The 23,395-nt window shown below is 42.0% G+C and overlaps 2 protein-coding genes across 3 annotated transcripts in view; one reads left to right on the plus strand and one right to left on the minus strand.

The window, feature by feature from the left end:
• osbpl10a (oxysterol binding protein-like 10a) overlaps positions 1-20,920 on the minus strand; it is a 52,684-nt gene extending 31,764 nt beyond the window's left edge. The window contains 5 exon segments of the mRNA XM_079368074.1: positions 2,091-2,159; positions 5,411-5,490; positions 11,000-11,175; positions 20,317-20,589; positions 20,694-20,920. Coding sequence (XP_079224200.1) covers positions 2,091-2,159; positions 5,411-5,490; positions 11,000-11,175; positions 20,317-20,588 — 597 coding nt within the window. The 5' untranslated portion in view covers position 20,589; positions 20,694-20,920.
• The window catches only part of cratb (carnitine O-acetyltransferase b), a 184,389-nt gene that overhangs the window by 87,725 nt on the left and 73,269 nt on the right, over positions 1-23,395 (plus strand). The window lies entirely within an intron of this gene.

Raw genomic sequence — 23,395 nt, forward strand, 5'->3', positions numbered from 1 at the left:
GACAATAACAACTCTGAGTAGATATGAGACTATAGTCTCCTGATGTATCATAAAATGCAGCATTAGCCTGACAGACTCGGCTCAGGGGAAAACCTCGGTGTGCTAGCTGTTTGACAGGTGCTCTGCCGTTAGTGGACTGTGGGCGGACTCTGCACCGCATGAGGCAGCGTGGGTAGATGGTACAAGGGTCAGCTGCTGACCTGTTATTTCTACACTACAGGGAGAAACACTAATTAGTCACAATTAGCCGTTCACGAGTAGCCTTCATACGAGGGGAGGAGAAGAGTTTAGAGTTTGAAATAGTTTCATGAAGAAAATAATGATTTTATTCCTTTTGTTCGATTTCCTGATTTTTAACCTTCTTCAGCGTAAACATATTCATACTTTATTCAAAGCTGTGTTCAAAGCCCAGGACAGACACAACTAGCAGGCTCTCTCTCCACTGAAGCAGAAAGTCAACAATATCAGCAGACCAAGTCAAAGTCTCCTGTTCGACTCTTCGTGCCCTTCCTGTCAGGAGCTGTGTGTGAGCATGTGCTTCGTAGCTAAACACTGAGCGCACACAGGGCTGCTCACTTGTTCCAAAATTCGGGGCAAAAAATAATCAGCATCGAGGTCAAGAGGAGTGTCCGACTTTCACTTCTCTGTAACGCTGTGGGAATTATTTAGACTCTACCTCTGAGGAGGTTTTTGGCTTCTTAGCTTCACCAAATAATGACCGAAGCAGGTTTTGTAAATAAAAAACTTAGTGGTGTATAGTTTGAGAGGGAAGGCACAAACATGTGCATGCAGTGCTAGATTTGTTTAAAGCAATAGTTCAGTATTTTTTTAAGCCGGGGCATACAAGGTACTTTACCTAAGGTTAGCGCGACCCCTGTTCTGAGAAACCTGCACTGAGACTGAACAACACGCACTGTATGTGGTGCACTGAAGGAGTGCTTTAATAGGGCGCCGTTCTGACTGTGAGTTGGATTTTGTCAGCCAGTGAAGATGGCCCCAAATTCCCCAAAACGTCGCTTTAACAAGTTTGTTATACGTGTCTGTGTAGAGGATAAAAAAATAAGATCATCCATGTAACAACACTTGCATTATTCATTTCTGCTTCTGCATCCATCTGCGGATGAACATCATGTAATAAGATCAAACGTTTGGGTTGAGATAATAAAGGTTTAAATGTTGTTTGTCAGAAAGGTGTTCAACCTCTTCCATGGTCACTACAGATAGTATTTGTGATACAATTTCCAGGTTTGTCTACTGCTGCAGATAAACACTCTGTATGATCTAACCTGAGGAGGAGAAAAGTAACACAACATACCCTCCCTCACATGTGTTCTTCTATCTCATCCCTTTAATAGTAAAAGCCTCCCTAAGCCAAGGGTGATAAATGTGTTTACTGCATCTGGATCGATTGACAATAGAAAAAGTGTCAGCACTCTTTTATCCAGGTTCTTATAAGCCCTCTTGCCCCTGGCTCCTTTTTGTTACAATAAATAAATCTTGCTGCACCTTTCCTGTCTAAGAGGTCTGTTATCAGAGATGTAGGCGAGCCTCCACAGCTGGCTGCCTCATCACCACAGCGGCGGCGATAATGATCTGAGAGGTAGACAGCGTCGCTGTGGGACGGATTAGACCACAGCAGTAGGTACAGTAATAACAGCTGCTGTCGTGGCAAAGCCTCGCAGTCAACGAACAGGAACAAAACACCCGTTCAGCTCTGCCTGGCAGAGGGGGGGGGGGGATACACCGTCTTCCTTTAACTTTTCTTTGCTTATCTAATTTTCTCTCTTCCTCTGATTGCTTTTCTCATCAAGGCTGAGCAGAGTAAGAGTAATTGGACTTTTCTCTTTTCCAGCTGTGCAGCAGTCAGAAGTGGCGAGGATATACATGTTGAATAAATCAGTCCCAAGGATGAGGCTGCAGCATTTAAGGGTTTAAATGGGCACTTCAAAGAGCGTCTCTGTGAAGATAAGTCAGCGTGAGAAGGAGAGCGAGTGTCCCTTTTTTTTCCCGTTCTCGTGTTTGAAGGTGAAACTCGAGTAGAGGACAGCAGGGGGGCTCAAGGATGTGTTCATCCGTGTGTGGGGACTCACCAGCACGTCCTGGCCTCCTCCGGCTCTGTCAACACTCAGGTGTTCGTCCGAGTCCTTCAGCTTCCTCACCTGAAACAAGACCACACACAGACATACATACCTTAGTGGATATTTGATTGCTACAGCGGTTCAAAGTTGAGAATAGGGCTCATCCAGTAAATGATAACTGAATTCAAACAAAACCTCTTAATGTGATCAAATCCAAATCAGTCACTCAACTCCAGCTGCACTAATTTCACATTTGACATGTCTTCCTCTCCAACCATCCTGACAACACCTCTTTCCAATCAGCAGTCTTTTTAAGCTGCATCATTTCCGGTCTCTCGCTCACGAGCTCTGACCTGCACCAGTCCTGCTCTCATGCTCAGCCCTGACCACCAGCCCAGCATCCACCTGGAGGCTCAGACTGGGAGGGTTTTAAGATATCATCCATATCACTTCTCAAATGTCTAACATGAGAAATAAAACTACGAGGAGTGATGAGGTCAGAGACACCAAATAATAAAAAAAAAGGTCTGATGCTGCGATAAATATTTAAGCGTGAGTTGTCTGAAATTCACTTGTCTCTCGAATGAGGGCATAAAAAGCCCCAAAATAAACATTTTTCTGTCCTTAAAAAAAATATATAATTATTTGCTTCACAAAATCTTTGTTCACAGCACTGTGTGGCTGCACTGAGTTGAGTTGGCTTACACAGATGTTCCTAATAAAACTGCATTTTTTATTCACCACTTGGAAAGACCCGCCGCTGACGTCAGAAAAACATTTATGTTTCCACATTTGACAACTGCTTTGACAAACACACAAGTCTCCAAACGAACTCCAAAAGTGAGAAACAAAGCAACAACAACAACAACAAAAAAGAAAACCCAGAGGTAGTTCATTTAGACTGAGCTGCAGCAAAAAAACAAAAAAAAATCAGTAAAATATGCTTTCACTGCTTACATGCATAAAGTTTAATTCCAAAAGTTTGCACAAAGAGATAACAAAGTTTGGATTATATCCCGTCTTTGTGCACTGTTGGTTGACCTGCAGCAGAGAGTTAGGAGGAGCTCTATAACAAGCCTCACTCTGCACTGGATTGGGGAGGGGAAGCCCCCCCACACTGATATACAGACAGCACACACAAATACACAGACTAATCCCTCAAGCCGAGGACAAAAAAACCCTCCAAAAAGCACATGCCTACATTTTAATCCTTGGAGCCCATATTAAAAGTTACTGGTGGCGGATAAGGAAGTTACTACAAACGTCCTGCACTGTAATCTTTGAGAAATGAGCCCACTTAGATATCAGGAGGACGGTTAAACCAGGGACACTGTCATCCTTTAAAAAGTATTTTAAAACATTTCAAACGTACAAACGAGCATGAGGAGTTAAATGTACAAACTCAAAAAAAAAAAACCTGGCTTATTTATAATTTTTACATTTGGTCCTTTATCTAACATTTTAAATATATGTGTCTCCATTTTTGATTGTTTATCTTTGGCTTTTGAAATACTGCACATCATTATATTCTACATCTTACATTTTCTCTCATGTCTAATTTATTAACTATGTTTTGAATGTGAGGTTTGAAGTGAAAAAAAAAAGTCTGAATCGTCTGTTTTCATGTTGAGGTATAGAAAAACTCTTACCTGGTGAACCTCAATAAAAGTGAACTCAACTACCACAAAAGACCTTGCTAACCCTAACCCTAACCCTAACCCAAAGTCTGATATTGATTTTCTAGATCTGAAGGTACAGTCGCTGTTTGGCAAATGTTAACAAAGAGCAACAAAGTTTAGTTTTTATTATTGAAAAAAAAGGATGGTGTAGCTATAAATATAAATCATTTGAATGGATGCACAAATGATGCACAACTAAATGTGCAGTTAAACTAGAATGAACTACTTAACACTTTAATGATGTGTGAATAAACTCGAACATCTGAAGTAATCACTGAAACCAACTCAACATTTTCAAAGTCAAAGTCATCTTGTTGTAGATTTTTCAACAGCTGGAAATACTGAAGAATCAAGAAGACGTTTCTGTCTGACCCATGGTGTAAACTAACAGCAGGAAGATTTTAAAAATATAAACAAAACATAAAGGATAAAAATAAAAATACAGAGAGATACTGTGCAAAGATGTGCATTTTGCAGTTTCACATGTTTTATAATTGAGGGACTTTAACTGGTCAACCTAATAACACAAAAGGCTTGTTTGGTGTTATCAGTGAACTACAGACAGTTACCCAGTAAATTTAGCTTAGGGCTCTAACAGACTCGAGAGTCACCACTGCCTGGCAGTTACACGGTTTAATGTTGTGACTCGGCAGCAAACATTGACATTAGAGCCGGGTTAACTGGTCCACATACACGAAGAGCGGCAAAGCAGAGGCGGTTAGCGTTAGCATACAACTACAGCAACACCTCAGAGAGAAAACTGTTCTTTTTAGCAGTACACAGTCACAGTGCACCATGACATTGATGGAAATTATTATCAAGTTGCTGCTCCTATTTAAGAAAGCTGCTTGCTTTCACACTTGCAAAAAAAAAAAAACTTCCTGTAGAACTCTGGATATTTTTAGGAGGAGCTGTAATGTATGAACACAAACAGCTGAATATTTCACTTCATCCAGAGTTTCTCCTGCCAGCACCCCCCTGTTAGTTTTTCTCCTGAAAGTCTCAGTGAGCTGATGTGAGAATTCACCTTGAGTGAGTGTGAGAGGGTTGTTGTGACGTATTCTGTGACTGCTGCACGGTGCATCGACTAGACGCGTGTAACTGCTACGCTCTCCATGCATGTAATTACATTGTGGCATTATGTTTCCTGTTCTCCACTGTGTTCATTGTGATTCAGTCAAACTTCACATAGCATTGATATAGTATTGTGAACTCTATTAATCAAGACCTTATGAGCTTGTAAAGAGCTGTTGTAGTGCTTGGCCCTCATTTAAGACTTGATAGAATAAAAAAGCAAGTCAAGTTGTCCACAGAGATGTGAATGTAGAGCAGGAAACAATGCTCAGGTCATCAAAAAAAATAAACAGCAGAAGCAGCTTTAAAACTCTGCAGGGTTTTTCTTTCATGTGACGTCGTGGAGGATAATACCGCTGAAAAAGAAAAATGACTTTAAATAGAAGATAATAAAAAATGTAACTCACTAAAAAATAAATTAAAAGCAGAACAGAAAGATTAAGATAAGATAGGAGTTTTCTGGTCTCTTAAAGCAGCAGCTGGTCTGGTGTGTGTGTGTGTGTGTGTGTGTGTGTGTGTGTGTGTGTGTGTGTGTGTGTGTGTGTGTGTGTGTGTGTGTGTGTGTGTGTGTGTGTTTACCTTGGCACTGCTGTCAGAGTGACGTCTGGCACATGCTTGGAGCTGACTGATCCAAAACTGCTGCTCCTTGGCATCGGATGCTGCAAGACAACAAAATTGAAATGATTGAAATTACAAGCTTTAACCTTCTACAAGACTTTAAGAGTCACCAAGACACCTGACATGAGTTCACAATAAAGCCAAGACGCACTTACAAGAAAACAAGGTGCTAGAGTTCAGATAAAGGGTTGATGTCCCAAAGCCTGAACCTCCCATTTAAAAAAAAATAAAGCTGATGCAGAAGTGCAAAAAGCTGCAGTTCTCCAAAGTGTCCACTCGAGGCTGGTTGCAAAAGCCAAAGAATCGCAATTAGGTCCTAAATGAACATTTTTTTACAGAAGAAATAAAAATGCCTGTTGAAGCTCATTTCATGTTTTGTAGTAAAACCTCTACAGAGGGTTGTTTAGTTAGGATTAGTTTTTCAGGGCGTCTGTTGTCAAAATATTAAGCCTCATTTTTGCGCATAGCCTTGCATAATTAGGTATGAGTTTGAATTTGGATGAGTTGACTGACAGGTGGCAGCATTCAGGGGGCAAAAGGCGTTTCACTTCACTTTTGACCTTTTGCATGCTTTTGAAGTCAGTGGAGTCAACATACGTCGTTTGGCTTCATAACACATCTCCAGAAACCAAGGACTGGCAGCACTGAGACGACGTCCAGGTTTTATACAGTCCGCGGATGTCAGTGATCCCATTTACACTCAAATGATTATTCGGCTTGCCAAATGATCCTTCTGAATAACACCCTCAGGGCAGGTACAACATCTGACCCTCTTCATTTCCCCCCTCGATGCTAAATTGACTATTCAGTATTCGAGACACAGCAGTGATTCATTTGAGCAGCACATAAAGCAGTGTGATACTCTCTGCTTGCTTGTGATTTCCCCATTTGGCAGTAGATACAATACACCCAGTTATCTGAACACAAATAGCCAGTTGAAGGCCGGACGTGCTGAATAAGACAGAAAGCGGCAGGACTAACAGTTGAAGGAGACTCTGACACTCTGCTAGCGTTGACTCTCTGAAGGTCAGATTGGAAATTAATATCTTTCTGATCCTATTTCACGGACTAATTATTGGAGAACAGTGACTCTGATCAGCCCGTTATCGCTCAGTTCAGGGCGAAGGTCAACTGAGCTCTAAGGGGAGCTCTCCCCTGAACTGCCCCCCGGGAACAAATAAAGTTTTTTGAATTGAATTGGATTGAACAGAGCAAAATAAAAAAAGATGGTTGCACCTGATTTACGATGGTTATGAAAAACTGCATGCATCAAATCTGTGGTCCTTTCCATGTCACAACCGTCTGTGTCATATTCAAGTTGCTCTTATGACCAAGCAAGATCCAAATGCCTGTTTGAAATATCAAGTGGTTACACTTTGTGTATCTCGTCTGCAGCTCAGTGAGGTGGAAACACGAACACTTAACACAAGTCCTCATTACGCTAACAGTATTTATAAACATTTCTTTGGCAAGACCATGTGACACACTATTCTATTGATTGTCATCTGAAGAAAAGCGTTGAATGTTTAGATGAACGTAGCGCTCTCGCAGTTAGCAACTGGATAATGAAGATGGACAGCTTCGTCAGGTTTATATCTAATTCCATCACCGGCAAAGGGATTTGATGAAATGTGACAAGCGTTGTTTGACACGCTGATTGAAATTGTCCCAACGTATGGAGAATTCAATTTGCACTTGTCAGTCACTCAGGCTGAAGACGTCTGCCACAGTAACAAGAACGCCATCAGAGCGCCTCTTTGGAGTGAAGAGGCAGCGCCGAACACGAGACTTTATAGAAAACTCAGAACATGTGCAACCTTTGGAGATGCGAGCCCCTTCAGGAGCGGCTTCTCGCCTTTTGAGGAGTTCCAGGTATTCATACACACACACCTGCGCCACGCCGTCTCACCGCTAAAAGAAACATAACAAGCAGCAACTTCTCATAAATCAGTCACTCAAGAAGGAAAACATACCCGGAGAGAGAGCGTTTAAATCTGATATTTTTCTCTGATGAGCACAGGCCTTGCTGTCATTAAGGATAATTAGCCGTCTGTATTGAGCACAGCACAGCGCGGCGATGCTAATATGCACCTGCTTGCATGGTGACGAAAGAGATAAGAAGTCTGGGGGTAGGAACGTGCTGTCCTCATTCAGGGAGAGCACACTGATGAACATTTCTTTAAATCCGGTTCGGTGTCACAGGAGCTGCAGACCTTAAGGGGACATGAGCTGACAGCTCCATTTATTTGATGAATGCACGACGTGTGAGCTGGAAACCTCTGGGACTCACAGCCAAATCAGAACCCCTTCCATCTTCCAATTTAAATGTGGACAATAGACACTTGTGCTGGCCTGTATGTTATATTTAAATGTCAATAACAGAAAGACAGCAGAACGAAGACGACTGAGTCTCCAGTCAACAAGAGACCCACCGTGCTCGTCCAACTACACTCCTCTTAATGAAAGCAAAGTAGGAGATCGTATTGATAGAAATAACAGCGAGTTAGAGGATTAAAGCTTGTAACGTTAGTTTTAATTGATGGATCTCTGACTTTTAGACGTCATATTAAAAAGACGACAACCGAAACTCAGTGTCGACTTCAGAATTTAATCCTGCCGTTCTGTCGATGATGCCACTTTTATGTCTGTGATGGATTAAAGAGATGTTTTTAAGCTTACAAGCCCTGAACACTTTATCATGGAGCTTCAAGGTTCATCAAAACATGTTAAAGCCCTCACTCGTTTGTGCATGTGTTGAACGGTCTTATTTGTCCACACATTGACAAATATTCTCATTGACAGTCGATTTTAGGTCTTCCTTCTTCATGCCTCGTGACCCACATCAGTCAGAAGCAGTGTTGGGACTAAAGTGATACTGTGATGCCACTTCGGTTTGCAGTAACTAGAATGAGTTACTATTTAGATTCAATAATTACTGACTTTTTTTTTTTGTCACAAAGGTACCATAAAGAGAAAACTAGGTATCCAGGTAAAATGCTAAGAGGTGCAGGACGAGAAATGTACTAACTGTAGAAAAAAGAGGAAGGTCCACACACTGTTCAGCTCCCAAATACCAACACAACTTGATCCTCTCATTGGCCGACTGTCTCAAAGGCTTGTCGTTTGATGAATAGCTTCATTTGCAGTCTGCACATTCGGACATGATTAGACTCCCAGCATGCTTCACCTCTGCTCAGCAGAAGAAAAAAACACAAGGCATCCTCCATCCGCTAATGAAATACTACTTTGAGGTCACTCTGCTTTAACTAATACCACCTCACTGCTCGGGCAGCTTTGTGACACTAAAGTCCTTAGGATGGAGCCAATGAAGGTTTCTCCCAGTCACACAAAAGAAAACAAAACACAAGTAAGAAGTGTGATCAGCTTTGTTTTTTTCGTCAGTTAGTTTGTTGGTTTATTCTGAGAGATTAACCATGTATCAATACAAACAATAACAACCAAGGTCCAAAGAGCTTTGTTGACCAAAGACGTCCATTGACGTTGTCAGTCCGGTATCCGATGCCTAAATGATGGCAATATTAGACCCAAAACTGACATAAGATCGGATCGGTCCCATCTCTATGATCAAACAAAACCATCATCATCATCATCATTGTTATCATTAAGTGCGTAGGTGTTCCTGTTAGAGCTGGGTCTTTAGTTTTTTTCTTAAAGGTGCAAAGGGACGCTTCTCCGTGAATATAAAAACATGCAAAAGCTGAGGAGTTCAGGAACTTTTTTCAGACCTGACAACATCCACTAAAACCTCAGAGAGTCTCGTATGATGCCGAAGAGGCAAACTTGAGTAAAACACTATTTCAAACACTTCAAAAGGGGGACAAAAAATCTGATGAACTTTTACCACATGAAACAAACTGAAACAAGCAGCCGTCCCCAGATGAAACTTTGCCCTTTAACTGTCAATCCGGTATCTCCTTCCACCAGTTAGCAATGAGGACATTGTGTTCAAAAACCCCCTCTTAGGTAAAGGTATCAGCCTGAGAATAAAGGTGGCATTTAAAGCTTTGGACACAGGTGAGATTATATGCAGCTCCCATGCTCAGCCAAGAAAAAAAAGACACGAAGAAGGATCTCAGACTGAACTTTGAAGTAACTTTTTCTTTTCGCCTCCAGGGTAGACTCTGGCAGCCAATCAGCAGATCTGAAGCGTAGCGGCTAATCTCAATCACCGGCTGTTGTGGACGTACATGTGACCACTTTGTACCCCGCAGTTTCAGCAAATTGCAGTTTTTGAGTACAAATGCTGCCTTACAAGTGGAGTTATTTGAGTTGCACTATTTCAAATGTTATTTTGTTTTGTTTGTTTGTTTGTTTGTTTGTTTGTTTGGGGGTTTTTTTGGGGGGGGGAGTAGTTTGGGGTCCTGGCAAAGCTTTTAAAAAAGACTCTGGTTTAGTTTTTGCCAGGTTGCATGAAGAGATTGCTTTTGATCTATAAACTTCTTAATCACTCCCTCAGCTCAGTGAGGACTTGGAAATGGAAACGTCACTCTGCCTGTAAGCTACCCCGGCACACGTTCTTCTTCTCCATGGGTGCATTGTTTGCTGTTGGCTGAATACACACAGATCACCGAGTTATTCAGGGAATATAGGCCAAGTTATTCTGATATCTTCCCCCCCTCGAGAGTTTTCGGGGACATTCCAGCGACTCAAGTGGAGCAACAGTAAAAAGGAGTCTCTCTCGCCTCGGTGGATACAGGTCAGGGCCTTCAGACACAGTGACTACAGGCCACAGTGACAGGCTCCCATGTGTGAGACTCAGTCTTAAGGAGATATTTCCCCTTAGTAGACTTTCTTAATATTTTGGTGGAAACTTTCCACCAAATAGATGTTGAATTACAAACGTGAGTCCGCACTAATGTCTGAAGTGTTTGAAAAGTGAAATAGTGCAACCATCAGAGGTTTAATGACAAAGCAGCTTCACAGACAACAAGTAGAACCGCCTGAATCTAAGAAAACGACTGTGTGACACTGAAATTGGGACGTACAGTGTGAATGCAGACAGGGGTGGAACTCTGTATAAGCCTTACTTGGCTTCGTTCCCCTCCTCGCACTCCTCTGTATGTGCTAAATAAACAAATCAAATCAAATCAGATTCTAATGGTAATTTACTTGCCATACGTTTTAACATGTTTATTTTGGCCTCTTGACATAGGAAATGTCACGAGGGGATGTCCGAGGACAAACAGTTCCCTCAGCCAATAAACAGCTTTTACTGGACCATTTATCCAATTAGCTCAGTTAAAGTTCTATGTGAAACAACAACGTAATTAAAAAAAAAAAAATTCAAAATTTAAAAAAAGCGTTGTCCTTTAGGGACTGAAAACACATGGCAGCTTTAATTCTATAAAATCACTTTCATACCCAGCAATCCAGCGATTTCCAAGACAGTGGTTGGAACAGCTTATTCATAACACCAGAGTGAGTGCACACTGCCCTTTAAGATGCTCCATCATAAAACACACACTCCATTCTGTGTTTGTACTTTGCCATATATGGGCATCCTGAGGCCGTCGTGAGATGAGGGCATACCTCTGAGTTTGTACAGCTCTCCATTCACAGAGTTTACGATGAACATGTGCGGAGCCTCGTCGCTCGGGGTTACCGAGGCACCAATCAGGGGCAGTGACCCGCGGGGCTTCTGGCTCCTTCCTTGCTCGTTGACAAAGTACTGCAGCTGTCCCAACTCTGGATCCAACACAAAGTACCTTAAACACAGGGGGAGAGAGGGAAGTGAGGAAAGTTAGGAAAATAAAATGGCATGGGGGAGGAAGGGAAATAAAAGAAGCACTGTTAACTTTATATTCTTTGTGTTTATGGTTTCATTATCACAGCTCGTTTACTGGCAAAACTTTTGTTTTATTCCAGTTGCCAAAGCTTTTCATGCAGTGGAAGAGACAATGAGGAGGAGGGCAATGAATGAGAAAAAGAAAAAACGCACGCACGCACACACAGATAACTTCCTTAAATTTCTCCCATCCCATGCAACAATGCTGCAGTGTATTATTCACTTCAGCACACAAGAATGGTTAGAAACAGCCCTCCGTGCACATTTAAACACCCGCTCTCATCCAACATCCAGCCGGCGGTTCATTTCAGAATTACTCAAGGTGGCAATTAGAGCAGCCATCCCTGCTCCAGGCGTGGAAATTAAACCCTGAATTCTCCTCTTTGTGATTAATGAATCACATTCAATCACCAACTAATTGAATCTCTGCCTCGCTCGTTGCTGACCGGAAGATTCAAAGATGGACAGAGCTGCGACACAGAGGAGGGGATGCATTACAATTTCCTGTTCAGCATAGGCTTGATTGGCATGGCATGGCTTCGGTTGACCTCTCCATGTGTGTGTGTGTGTGTGTGTGTGTGTGTGGATGATGTTTTTTTGTGCCTTTCTTTTGGTCCAGTACGTCTCCACTTGTTTCCCCTAAAAACTCACACATGTTCACGATCGATGTTCTCCTTCCATGCTGTGACTACAGAAGCTAAAATTACAGAGAGCATTGGTTGTATTTATTCAATGCCGGAGGGAACCCGCAGCGATCTCAATCCATAGAAAAAAAGCATGAACTTACTTCACAAAGACCCCCTTTTTCAAAAGCAACGAGGCGTAAGTACAGTGCCTGTGTGAATGTCAGAGAAATGTTAAACGACTGTCAGTTCAATCAGTCAAGATGTCCTTCAGTTCAATGTCTTTAAAAAAAATGATCCCCCTGTGAAGGATTCTTTATTGGGGGTAAAGACAATTTGGGTATTGGGTCAATAAAGTTCGAGCAGGACGTCCCTAATTCTCTCCCCCTATCCAGGGAATTCAAAGGCCGAAATAATGATTTTACTATTTTAACTGTTGGACAAGTTGGTTCAGCATCATTTGATATTTACGAGGAAAAATATGCAAAATACTGTAAGATAAATGCACAAAGAACTCTGTTACTGCATCCTTCACATCAGGCATTTTCCCATGAACCCTCCAGAGAGAGAGAGAGAGAGGCTGCAGTGAATACAGCTCTCTGAAAATTGATCCCTGCACCCGTCTTGCCTGCTTCCATCAAGAGAGCTTGTGATTTATGTCGACCACAGCCAACCAGGGAACAATCTGCCTGCGTCAGTTTCTATCCCGCCATCTCTATTTCCCTCACACACACACACACAGAAACACACACACTGTACTGTTTGTGAAGTCTTATCCTGTGTTAGGTCAGCAGAGTGGAAGCTCTTACCGTTGACCCCTCCAGGCGTTCTAGCTAAAGCTAGCACAATGCAGACCTTTAACTTGATGGATGGTGGCGAACAGAACCTCGGCGTTTACACTCAGCCTCTTGTGTCAGAGCAGCGCTGATAACGGCTGACCTGCGAGGCCACAGAGTCTTTGTGCTCACACTGAACACTTCACCTTTGGCTGTATGAGAGGAAGATATTGATGGTTCACATAATGCTGCACTTGTTCAACAAACTAAAAAAACACATCTGGCGGCACAAGCACATATGTGGAACAATAAATTCTTTAATGCAGCCTTAAATTTGGTGACTTTGCCAAATATCCATACCATGATTTATGAGACCTGAAAAACCTTTCTGCTATATTATCTTGTGACATCAACAAACGACAGTAGAGAGAGTGAAGTATACTGACGGAAAGAAAAAAGCACAGTCTAAATCTCTCCAGGTTTTTTCGGTTGTAATTCTAAATCAGACCAGGACAAAGGCAGGAAATCACTGTTCGTGGCAGGAAATGTGAGTTGTGCTTATTCTGTAATAAAACATGGAACATTGTGGAGTCATGAGAGTCATTTAAAGATAACATTTGAGTCAAGTGTGGTGTCAGAGGAGTCATTTGAGTAACATTTAGTATCATAGGAGGATCTTAAAACTCAGAGTTCTCTCGGTCGAATACCGACTTTGCTTTTAACTTTTGTTTCCTCTTTAACAACTGTGTGAATTTAGTTTGGGGTTTTTTTGCTTGATAAAAGAAACTTTCTTCTCTAATTATTCACTTTTGGCTCTGTGAACACTTTACAAGTTACAGCCTCTAACAATTGAACCGCACACAGACTCGTCTCCCACCAGGTTAAACCTACAGGATTTGAATGCATCAGCCCAAATTCTAAATAAGAAACCTGATCAATTTCACATGAAAATCACAAAGGTAACCTTAGATGAAGGTACCATATTTTTTCATATGGAAATATCACTTTTGGTGAGCTGTCCTAAATGTTTGGTTGAGAATTCAGCACCTATAAATGTTACTGAATTTGAGTGGTTGTTTTTTAAATTTCTAACAATTTAAGCAAATATTCAGACTGACCAAAATGTCTAAATAAAGAAAAAAAACAGCCAGGAAGCAGCACTGCCAGCCTTCGGACCTTCACTGTGTTTGTTTACATCTGGGTAGTAGAGCAGGGAGAGCACGCCAAGCTAAGGCTAGTCTCCAGCCAGTTTATGGCTACAGCCCCCGACTAGTGGCGGGAGGCTGGGTTGCAGTTCGAGCACAACATTCGCCGACATTGAGGGCCAGAATATAAAAGTACCGGTACTAATAATTTGTTTAACTGACGAGTAAATCTGGTGTGGAGCAGTGAGCATGATGACGTTTAGCCGTTTAGTCTAAACATGCACATCCCGACTTAAACGAATTTCCCCCTGTGATTAATAAAGTATTTCTGATTCTGATGAAACAAGAATCATTGTAAGCTCTTTTATAACCGTTTTCTCTACACTTTACATGGACTTCACAATGATTTTTCAAACACCTCACTGATTCAACCCTAGGCTTTGATTCGTCTACTGAAAACTGAGCTTAACAGTTCATTCCTGACCTTGAAAACAGCAAGTGGATCACATGGTTCAGTCTGCAGATTAAGCCGGCTCAGATGTCATGGGACTGGAGTCTTTCCTCACTTTCATTCATCCATGTTGATATGAAGTTCAACGAGACATGATTGAAGGTTTTAAAGAAATGAGGGATTATACCTGAAGTTAAGTTGGTGGGGGGGGGGGGGGGGTTGTCAACTGCTGCAAGATGACTGCAACTTCATCAAACGACAGACCAGACGCTCTTTTAATCAACAAGAAATCAAACACCATACATTTTCTTCCCATCAGACCTGCACTTGATCAAAGCAGCAAAGCAGTGTTCCTTTCCAGCTAACACGTCTGCACATAGATGATTCATCCCTCACAGAGTACCCCCCGCCTTGCCCGCCGCGTAGGAGCACATACATTTACAATGTACGCATGAAGCAATCCTTGCAGATTCAGCCTCCATGTAAAAGACAACAATGTAGAAAAAGCTATCTATTACGTTCAGACGCTCATTCGGCCTGTGGATTCAAACCAGACACAGAAAGATCTGAGCTCTAAGTCAGCTTTTTGGAATTGGATCCACTTTCCAACATCATCATCTCGGACAATTAGCTGGAACCTCCATCCTTCCACTCGTCTCCATCCATCACTTAAATCATTTCAGGGATGCACTTCTGAAAATGTCAAGAAAATGCACACAAAAAAAACCAAACAGTGAACAGCATTTGAAGTTGTGTACAACAGACGTTTCACTGCAAACAAACAGCAGACATCTCTCTCTCTCTCTCTCTCTCTCTCTCTCTCTCTCTCTCTCTCTCTCTCTCTCTCTCTCTCTCTCTCTCTCTCTCTCTCTCTCTCTCTCTCTCTCTCTCTCTCTCTCTCTCTCTCTCTCTCTCTCTCTCTCTCTCTCTCTCTCTCTCTCTCTCTCTCTCTCTCTCTCTCTCTCTCTCTCTCTCTCTCTCTCTCTCTCTCTCTCTCTCTCTCTCTCTCTCTCTCTCGTCACCTGGAGAGTGTGCAGACCTGCAACATGCAGCCAATGCAAGAGGTACAGAGTGTTGGTTGGTTTTAGATGCTGATCGTACGGGCTGGTAATATACCTGGGCACCCGATTATATATCTAGATAGCCTGTGGGTGCCCCGCACTTGCTTAATACTTACTAGATAAACTATAATGATGAAATGTAACATGTTATAACTTCAGGTTCAGGTCTTTATTTAAGACAGTGAGTCACTACGACTCTTCACCAGTATGCTATGTTAATCTGTGTTTAAAGGACTGACGACCCAGCACATTTTCTCCAAAACAAAACGCACACAAAGCACCTCCATAACATAACGGCACTTCACACTGACACATGGCCTCCCACACACACAGGCAGAATTAGCTCCACTCACTCCTGGTGCCCACCACGACAACGCCTGCAGAATACACACTCTCACACACACACACACATACACACACACACACACTCTCACACAAACAATGTGTAGCTCCACGTGACTAATATTGGAAAGTAACAGAAAACTGTGATTACACAAACAATGTCTGCCGTCGTCGCCTCCTTTAAATACTGAATCAAAAATCCAGCTCTCAGACTAAATCCACTTTGAAGTAACTTTGCAGAAAAGCCTGCATGTACTCAGCGAACATGACAACTAGGGGGTTAATGTTATTTGTATTCATTCATGAACGACATACGGTTGTATGCATGCAGTCATACGACTGATTCTGGGTGGAGGCCGTTGTGCTCGTTCCTTTAGCTATCTGCTAATAAACAAGAAACGAAGAAGCAGATGGAACAAAACACACGAAGAAGAAAAGTCAAATATGGCAGCAACATAACACAGCAGAGACAGACGGCCAGCAGGAAACTCGTCAAATGTTAATGAACATTAGACGGCATCACCCAGAGGTGCCATCAGTGGAGCAAGGAAAAAGAAAAGGTGTTCAACAACTTATCCCTGCGGCTTTTAAAAAGGCCATTAAAAGATGTGGAAGCAGGGCGGGTCAAAGACATTAGAAGCTAATACAGCCTTTAAGGCTATGTGAACATATACGCCAGTCCCTCGCCATTACTGCCGTACACGAGCTGCGACTGCTGCAGCCGCTGCTGACTAACAACTCAGGATCACACACACTTCATAAATCATTCATATGACACATTGATCCATTTTGTTTCATGTTTTATACACTAAAGGCCTTTAGCTCCTTGTAAAAGACACGAGACGGAACAAACTGGAACTTGCATCGTCTGTTGAACCGAGAACCGTGACCCCAAAACAGAGGTCGAACTAGTGTTGTAGTCCAAGACCACCTTAACAAAGACCAAGAAATAACCGAGACCAGAGTGCTCCGAGACAAAGCCGAGACCAGAGTGCTCCGAGACAAGACCGAGACCAGAGTGCTTCGAGACAAGACCGAGACCAGAGTGTTCCGAGACCGAGTCAAGCCCGAGACCAGAGTGCTCCGAGACAAGACCGAGACCAGAGTGCTCCGAGACAGAGTCAAGCCCGAGACCAGAGTGCTCCGAGACAAGACCGAGACCAGAGTGCTCCGAGACAAAGACCGAGACCAGAGTGCTCCGAGACAAAGACCGAGACCAGAGTGCTCCGAGACAAAGACCGAGACCAGAGTGCTCCGAGACAAGACCGAGACTAGAGTGCTCCGAGACCGAATCAAGACTGGGACCCGAGTGCTCTGAGACCGAAGACATGTGCACATTAAAAAAAATGTTCAATGTGATCTGATTGTATATAAAAAAAAGAAAAAAGAGATCCGTATTTGGCCACATTTTCAGGAAACAGGAAATTCAGGAAAGAAATCTCTCCATGAAAGTTAGACCTTGAGCTGGAGACACTGAAACTGAAACTGGACAGGTATCATCGCCACAGGGAAGGAGCTATATTTCTCATAATACGTTTCCCTTTAGCCATCAAATCAGTGCAGCGCTCCTTATGTCCCAGAACACTTTACATTCTCTGATGATATACTTTTAATAATTGTATGTTCAACCGAGCACAAATCCCACATGAACGCCGAACACAATTTAATCGTCTTCTCATCAATAGCAGCTCACTTTACCTCTGTGTGACATGAACACGTGCTTCTTCTCACTTGCAGGTATTCCTGTGGGTGCAAATCAAGCTGCAGCTCAGTGCATCATCCGCCTGTCAGCTTAATGGGAAGGAATAGAGAAGCATTTCTTACCCTCTCCTCCCCCCTATGTTCCTTCAGTCCCAGATAATAAAACACTGTCGCTCCCTTCTTCTCTGCAGCACCGCTACAGCAACAAGTCGGTTGTTTATAGGGTGCATGCATTGTATTTAAAAATAACTCATTTTTATTCGTAAATCATACAACAGCTGCATAATAGAAATCTGTAGGCTACAGGATCATCCTAAGAAAAGGTTTTCTGTTCTGCTTAAATATCACAAACAAGATGATTTGTGGTTCACGACAACAACGACAACAGCAACAGGTGTAGACTCAAGCTAATCGTTCACATTTAATCAATACTTGTTGCTTGTTGTAAGAACTCTCTCTGTGTCTGAGTTGAGTCAATTGGACCAGGTCGAGCGTGAACTCATAAATGCTGCATGAAGTACATAATGAGCCGCTGTGATCTCCAGAGTGACTGAGGCTGAGATGTTCCTGATAACGAGAGCAGCTGCAGAAGAGCAGCAGACACCCACAGGATACGAGAACAAGGACAGTCCAAAGCAATGAAAGAAAGAACGGGTAAGGTATAAGTAACCACAGTGACCTGGAGCAGTGCAGAGTACAGAGTGAGGCTGAGAGCTGCAGCTGCTCACCAACTTCTGGCTTCAGTCACAGTGAGGGTTGGAAAGCGCAGGGGAACTCGCTACTGTTACAATGACGAATTAATCATATAATGATAAAACACGTCATCCAATTAAAGAAGAAGATAAATGTCCCCTTAAAGGTAAAAGGTTTGATTAATGTCACACAAGGAGTCATAAAGTAGAGACAGTCTGGAAATCGGTTTAAGGGGATATTCTTGAAATTTAAATATTGATATTTGGCGCCAGCAATTTGATAATTGAATTAAACTTCAGGTTAACTATACAGTATATTACTGTATCAATATTGTGTCCCCCTAGTGACAGCGTGCCGTCGACTAAACTATGTAAGTGCAGCTCACCAACAGCTTGTCAAGTTGCTAGTCGGACTATGAACAACGGGAAATGCATGGAAAGGGAAGCCCCGATGAGAAGTCCTTTATTGTTAACACCCGGCTACACTGGAATGGCTGGAAAGTTAGCCATCACCCCCTGTGCTGCATCGCAAGCAGCAACATCTGCTGTTGAAAATGTCAATGCAGATCACACACCCCAAACCAAGATGTCCATTTTGACGGCAGAAATAAACATGTTTACAGCATGCTACAAAACGCAGGAGAGCTCCACGATTGGTACTTTCACAAAGACGCAACAATGTACTTGGTAACGTAGTGAAGCGGTGGGAGTTTCATTCGATTGAAGCACAGACATTATTTGGGTTTGGTTGAAAGGAAGAGTCAACATGGATATGCACATGGGACACAAACCCAGTCTCCCGTTCCCCTAAATAAAAACAGTTCATGTCTTTGCTGTTAACAGACGCTCCTTGAAGAAATCCTGAGGGCAGAAACAGTTTCTCAGTTCTCCTGTGTTCCTGTTATTTCTTGTGTGTTTGTGTATTTAGTTTTGTTTTAATGACCTGTGGTTTTTCTGTGTTTGGTTTGGTTTTGCATGTTTACAGCAAGATTGTGTGTTTGGCTGTGTTTGTCTACTTACATGAGTCTTCTTAGATGTATTGTACTCTGGGCCCAAGATCACATTTAGTCACCACATTATCAGGTATACAATCCCCTAAAACTCCTTACAACTCATTTTAACAAGAGAATTAATACAAAAAAATGATTATGGTGTATCTTTTAAACATTTGAACTGAGTGGATTTCCATTCAGTTAATATCAGCCAAACTATATTTATCACATAATTGAAAATAAATTGACAAGAAAAATCCTTCTTAAATAAGGCACATATAAAATGGCAATAGATTATTCAAATGTTCAGAATGTTTTACCCAATGGTAGTTTTACTTGTCTCTTTTGCTGTTTTCTAACACAACAGTTTAATCTGAATGGGAGAATTTGAAACATTGGTAACTCGACTTAGTCCAAAATGCATTATCCTGAAAATGGCAATGCAACCTCACTATAGGGCTGCCATTAACATTGTTTTGCATTATATGTCATAAGGCAGATCAATTGGTTTAATTGAGAAACAGTTTGAAAGCAAAACCAATGTTTTTATCAGAGGATTCGGATTTCATCTTTTTCTTCTTGCTCCTCCCCCTTTTCCCATCTTTTTTCTGTTTATATTTTAATTATTTTGTCGTGCTATTCCGACTTGTTGATATTTTCTGACTTTTGATTTTTCTTGTCAACTTTGTCATTTGTGGTGTGAATGGCTGTGATTGAACGCGTTGTTTCACTATGGGAATGGGTACTTGCCCTCATGCACCTTACTTTTATGTAGGTTATGTTCTACTGTAACACATTTAAGACATTTGAGAGATGACCACTTCTGAAATGTCTGTTTCTGCTCTTCTCTCTCTCTCTCAAAAAAAAAAAAAAAATCAATACAAATATTTAACAAAACAATGAGAGGATTGAGCATACGGTCACTAATGAAGGGTAGGCTCAAGTTTGTTTAATACAACACTTTAAGGGTATACAGTAGCCTACTGTAGAGTTTGGTCAACTCATTTATTTACAATGTCAAGCAAAAGTAGTCCAAATATTCAAATACATTATTTAACGTGCTTCAGTTAACAGTGTTTGTTGTTTACTTGGCAGTTCTAGTGATCTGTCAGATCTTGCTTTGGCCCCTCCTCCTCCCCCTGGCGTTGACGTGGTCGCAAAAGTGCAACGTGGACGGGGCCAAATAACAACATGAAGCCACATAGAGTAGACTCCTTAACATGAAAAGTAAATCTTCTCTTCAGTGTCAACCTCAGCTCTCTTCGTGGTGTCACTCACCTGTTCTGCCAGCCTTGGATCATGTTGGTGTATTTGCTCAGCACTCCTTCCATCTGCCTCCTCCTCGTCTGCTGCTGCTGCAGATTCATGCTGTTCCCCAGCACAGCAGCTCCCCGGCCGCCCCCTGCTCCTGCCGGCCCGACCAGGGAGCCAGAGCCCGGACTGTGCGAGCCGGTCCTCCCGGGCTTTCTCGACGATGAGTTCCCACGGTCCGAGGGGGAAGAGTTGGATTTGTTGGTCACGAGCTGCGGACTGCAGAGCGTTTTGTCCATCCTGGAGACGGGACGGTGAAGATGAGGAGGAGGAGGGAGGAGGAGGGGACGGGGATGGACCAGCAGCAGCACCACCAGGGGACAGGGCGATGTTTGTATGCCTACCTAAAGTAGAGGCAGTGAGTGTACACTGACCACGTTGTGTCCCACGTCGCGTGACAGAGCTGACATATTCCCCCGTGTGGAGCTCGTGTCCTCCTGCTCTCTCCTCTGCAGTGCGCGTGCGGCTGTGTGTGTGGCTCTGTGGGTCTCCAGTCCTCCAGCGTTTTCCTGGTAGGAAGGGGTAGCACAACGCAGACACGCCCACTCTGCTCTGCACCGCCCCCCGGAAATTACAATGCAAACCTATTAATATTATACCCCCCCTCCCAAAAAATAAAAAAAATCGCTAAAAATACTGCAACACCCAGTGGGGAAAGACTTTGATGACTCATGTATGACACTGATACAGGCAGAGATAGTCTTCATATTTGGTTGTCTTTTATGTATGGACAACCCCTTAAATGTGATATTTTCACATTAAAAATATAATACATAGAAATAATTAGAATAAAACTAATGAAGCCCAAAGAATAAAAACAAAGAAAACCATAAAGCATTCATATTTACAGCTTACATTTGCAAACCCCAGTTTGAGGTATTGCACCAATTGGATTAACACAGCAAATCTTTTCTGTGGATGCTCATAAAAGCTGAAGTCTGTCCAGTTTATCCCTTGAAAGTCCCGTTAGTGCGTAAGTGCAATCGAGCAAGGTTAGCTGAGCAACTTCTACAATTCCTTTTTTTTCTTTTTTACCTTATAGTAAAAGATTTAGACAGACAGGAAATGTGGGAGAGATAGAGTAGGACATTCAAAAGAGAGCCCCAGAGAATCAAACCTCTATATGACCAGCAGAGCAGGATTATAGCTTCTTTTATTGGTATTTATCTAACAAGTAATTGAATTTCCCTCTGGATCAATAAAGTATCTATCTATCTATCTATCTATCTATCTATCTATCTAATGTAAACCGTTTTATGAAGGATAATAGTTTTTAAAAAGGGAAGGGGCTGATGTGACTGACGTGTTAATTGTATTTCAGGAGACTCGTCTCAGCTTTAGCTCTTTGTCTGTTTCTGACAGAAAGTGCTTGTGACAGCCTTTCCAAAATGACCACAGCCATCAACAACCTTAAAAAATCTGCTTCAGAAACGAATGTGTGATGTCACTGAGACTACATCCATGTTTGGCGCTGTACAGTTTATAATGAAATTTAACATTGTAATGCTCATTCTTACAGCAGAAATCAATATGTTTGCAGCCTGGGGGGAAAAAAAAACATTTTGATTTTGCACATGGAGAATAATGTTTGGGGTTGAATTTTTCTAAATTCTAAGGGGTGAATATAATTTGTTTTGATTGTATTAAATGAGTCGTGACTGGGGTGTGATTCGTTTGACAGACAAGTGGCTGCTTCATCTCCACTTTATCTATTGCCATCGACGAAAAGTTTTGGCAGAGATAGGATTTCCATAATGGCAACTGCCATCACAGGCTTCATAATGTGTCTTTAGACCGCAGTGGTTGATGTCACTGAGACCACAAACATGTTTTCTGCAGTCTATAGTGTACTGACTTTACATTGTTCATTCACCATCATTGTTGTTTACTCACAGAGCCTTAGTCTTTTTCTGAAGTACTTAAAAATACAAAATTGATTAGTGGCTTCCTACTAACCAGAATTGTCTTTAAAGGTTCAACCAATAATGGCTATTTATGTTCAAAGTTCAAAGTTTGAAGTTATCATAATTACATGTTTTTTAGATTTTATTTTGGAATTTAAAAAAAATATCACATGAGATTTTTTTCCAGGTTTGTATGACACACACACACACACACACACACACACGCACACACACACACACACACACACACACACACACACACACACACTTGATAACCGGGGTGAAAAGGACATGATAATTAAAACCAGACCAAGGGGCACTGCAGGCTATTAAGACGAGGCTGGGGTAGCGCTGAGCAGTTGAAGGCATGTCTCAATGATTCTCCATAGGACACTTAACAGAGCACAGGTAGATTCCTGCTGCTTGTCAGCTGAGGCAGCCACAAAGAAAAGATCAATAAAAGACATGGGGGAAAAAAAGTCTCTGTGCAACGGAGAGTCAGTGGTTTGTTAAAAGGTTGTGTTGAGAGTCAAGCTCAGGTCAGCTGCATTTCATTTCAAGAGGTCAACAGTTTGACTCCGAGACCTTTCATATAAACTTTTAATTGAGAATATATATATACATCAGAGAGGAACTATATGTAGACTACATTTTGCTATATTTATCTACAGTATCACCCAGGTTATTAAAATCAGAATAATTCACCAAAACGATACACTCCTTCTTCACCACGACGGACCTTTTAAAGGAATTGTTCAAATACCTGACATATGTCTTAGTTGGTCGGTGTAATCATCTTCATAGTGCTTTGGTCTGGACTGTGAAAGAGATATTTTACTATTATTTGAATCACATTTCTCCGCATAAATCACAGCTGTACTGTATTTTAAAACACTGATGCATACACCAACATGGAGGCAGAGCCGCACTTTGTGGTGAGTTCAAAGTCATGAATGACCAGATCAGGCTAGCTCAGGGCATCTTTAAGTAGAAGACAAAAAAAAAAAAAAAACTTATTGCTTATTCAGATGTTATGCAAATGTTTTTAGTGCAAAAAGTGCTTTAGTGCTAAGTGCAAATACTCGTGATATCTTTCTGATATTGTGGCGCAATGCAATCACACTATAACCTACATTTGCATA

This window comes from Symphodus melops (genome assembly GCF_947650265.1).
Source record: "Symphodus melops genome assembly, chromosome: 18".
Classification (NCBI taxonomy): domain Eukaryota; kingdom Metazoa; phylum Chordata; class Actinopteri; order Labriformes; family Labridae; genus Symphodus; species Symphodus melops.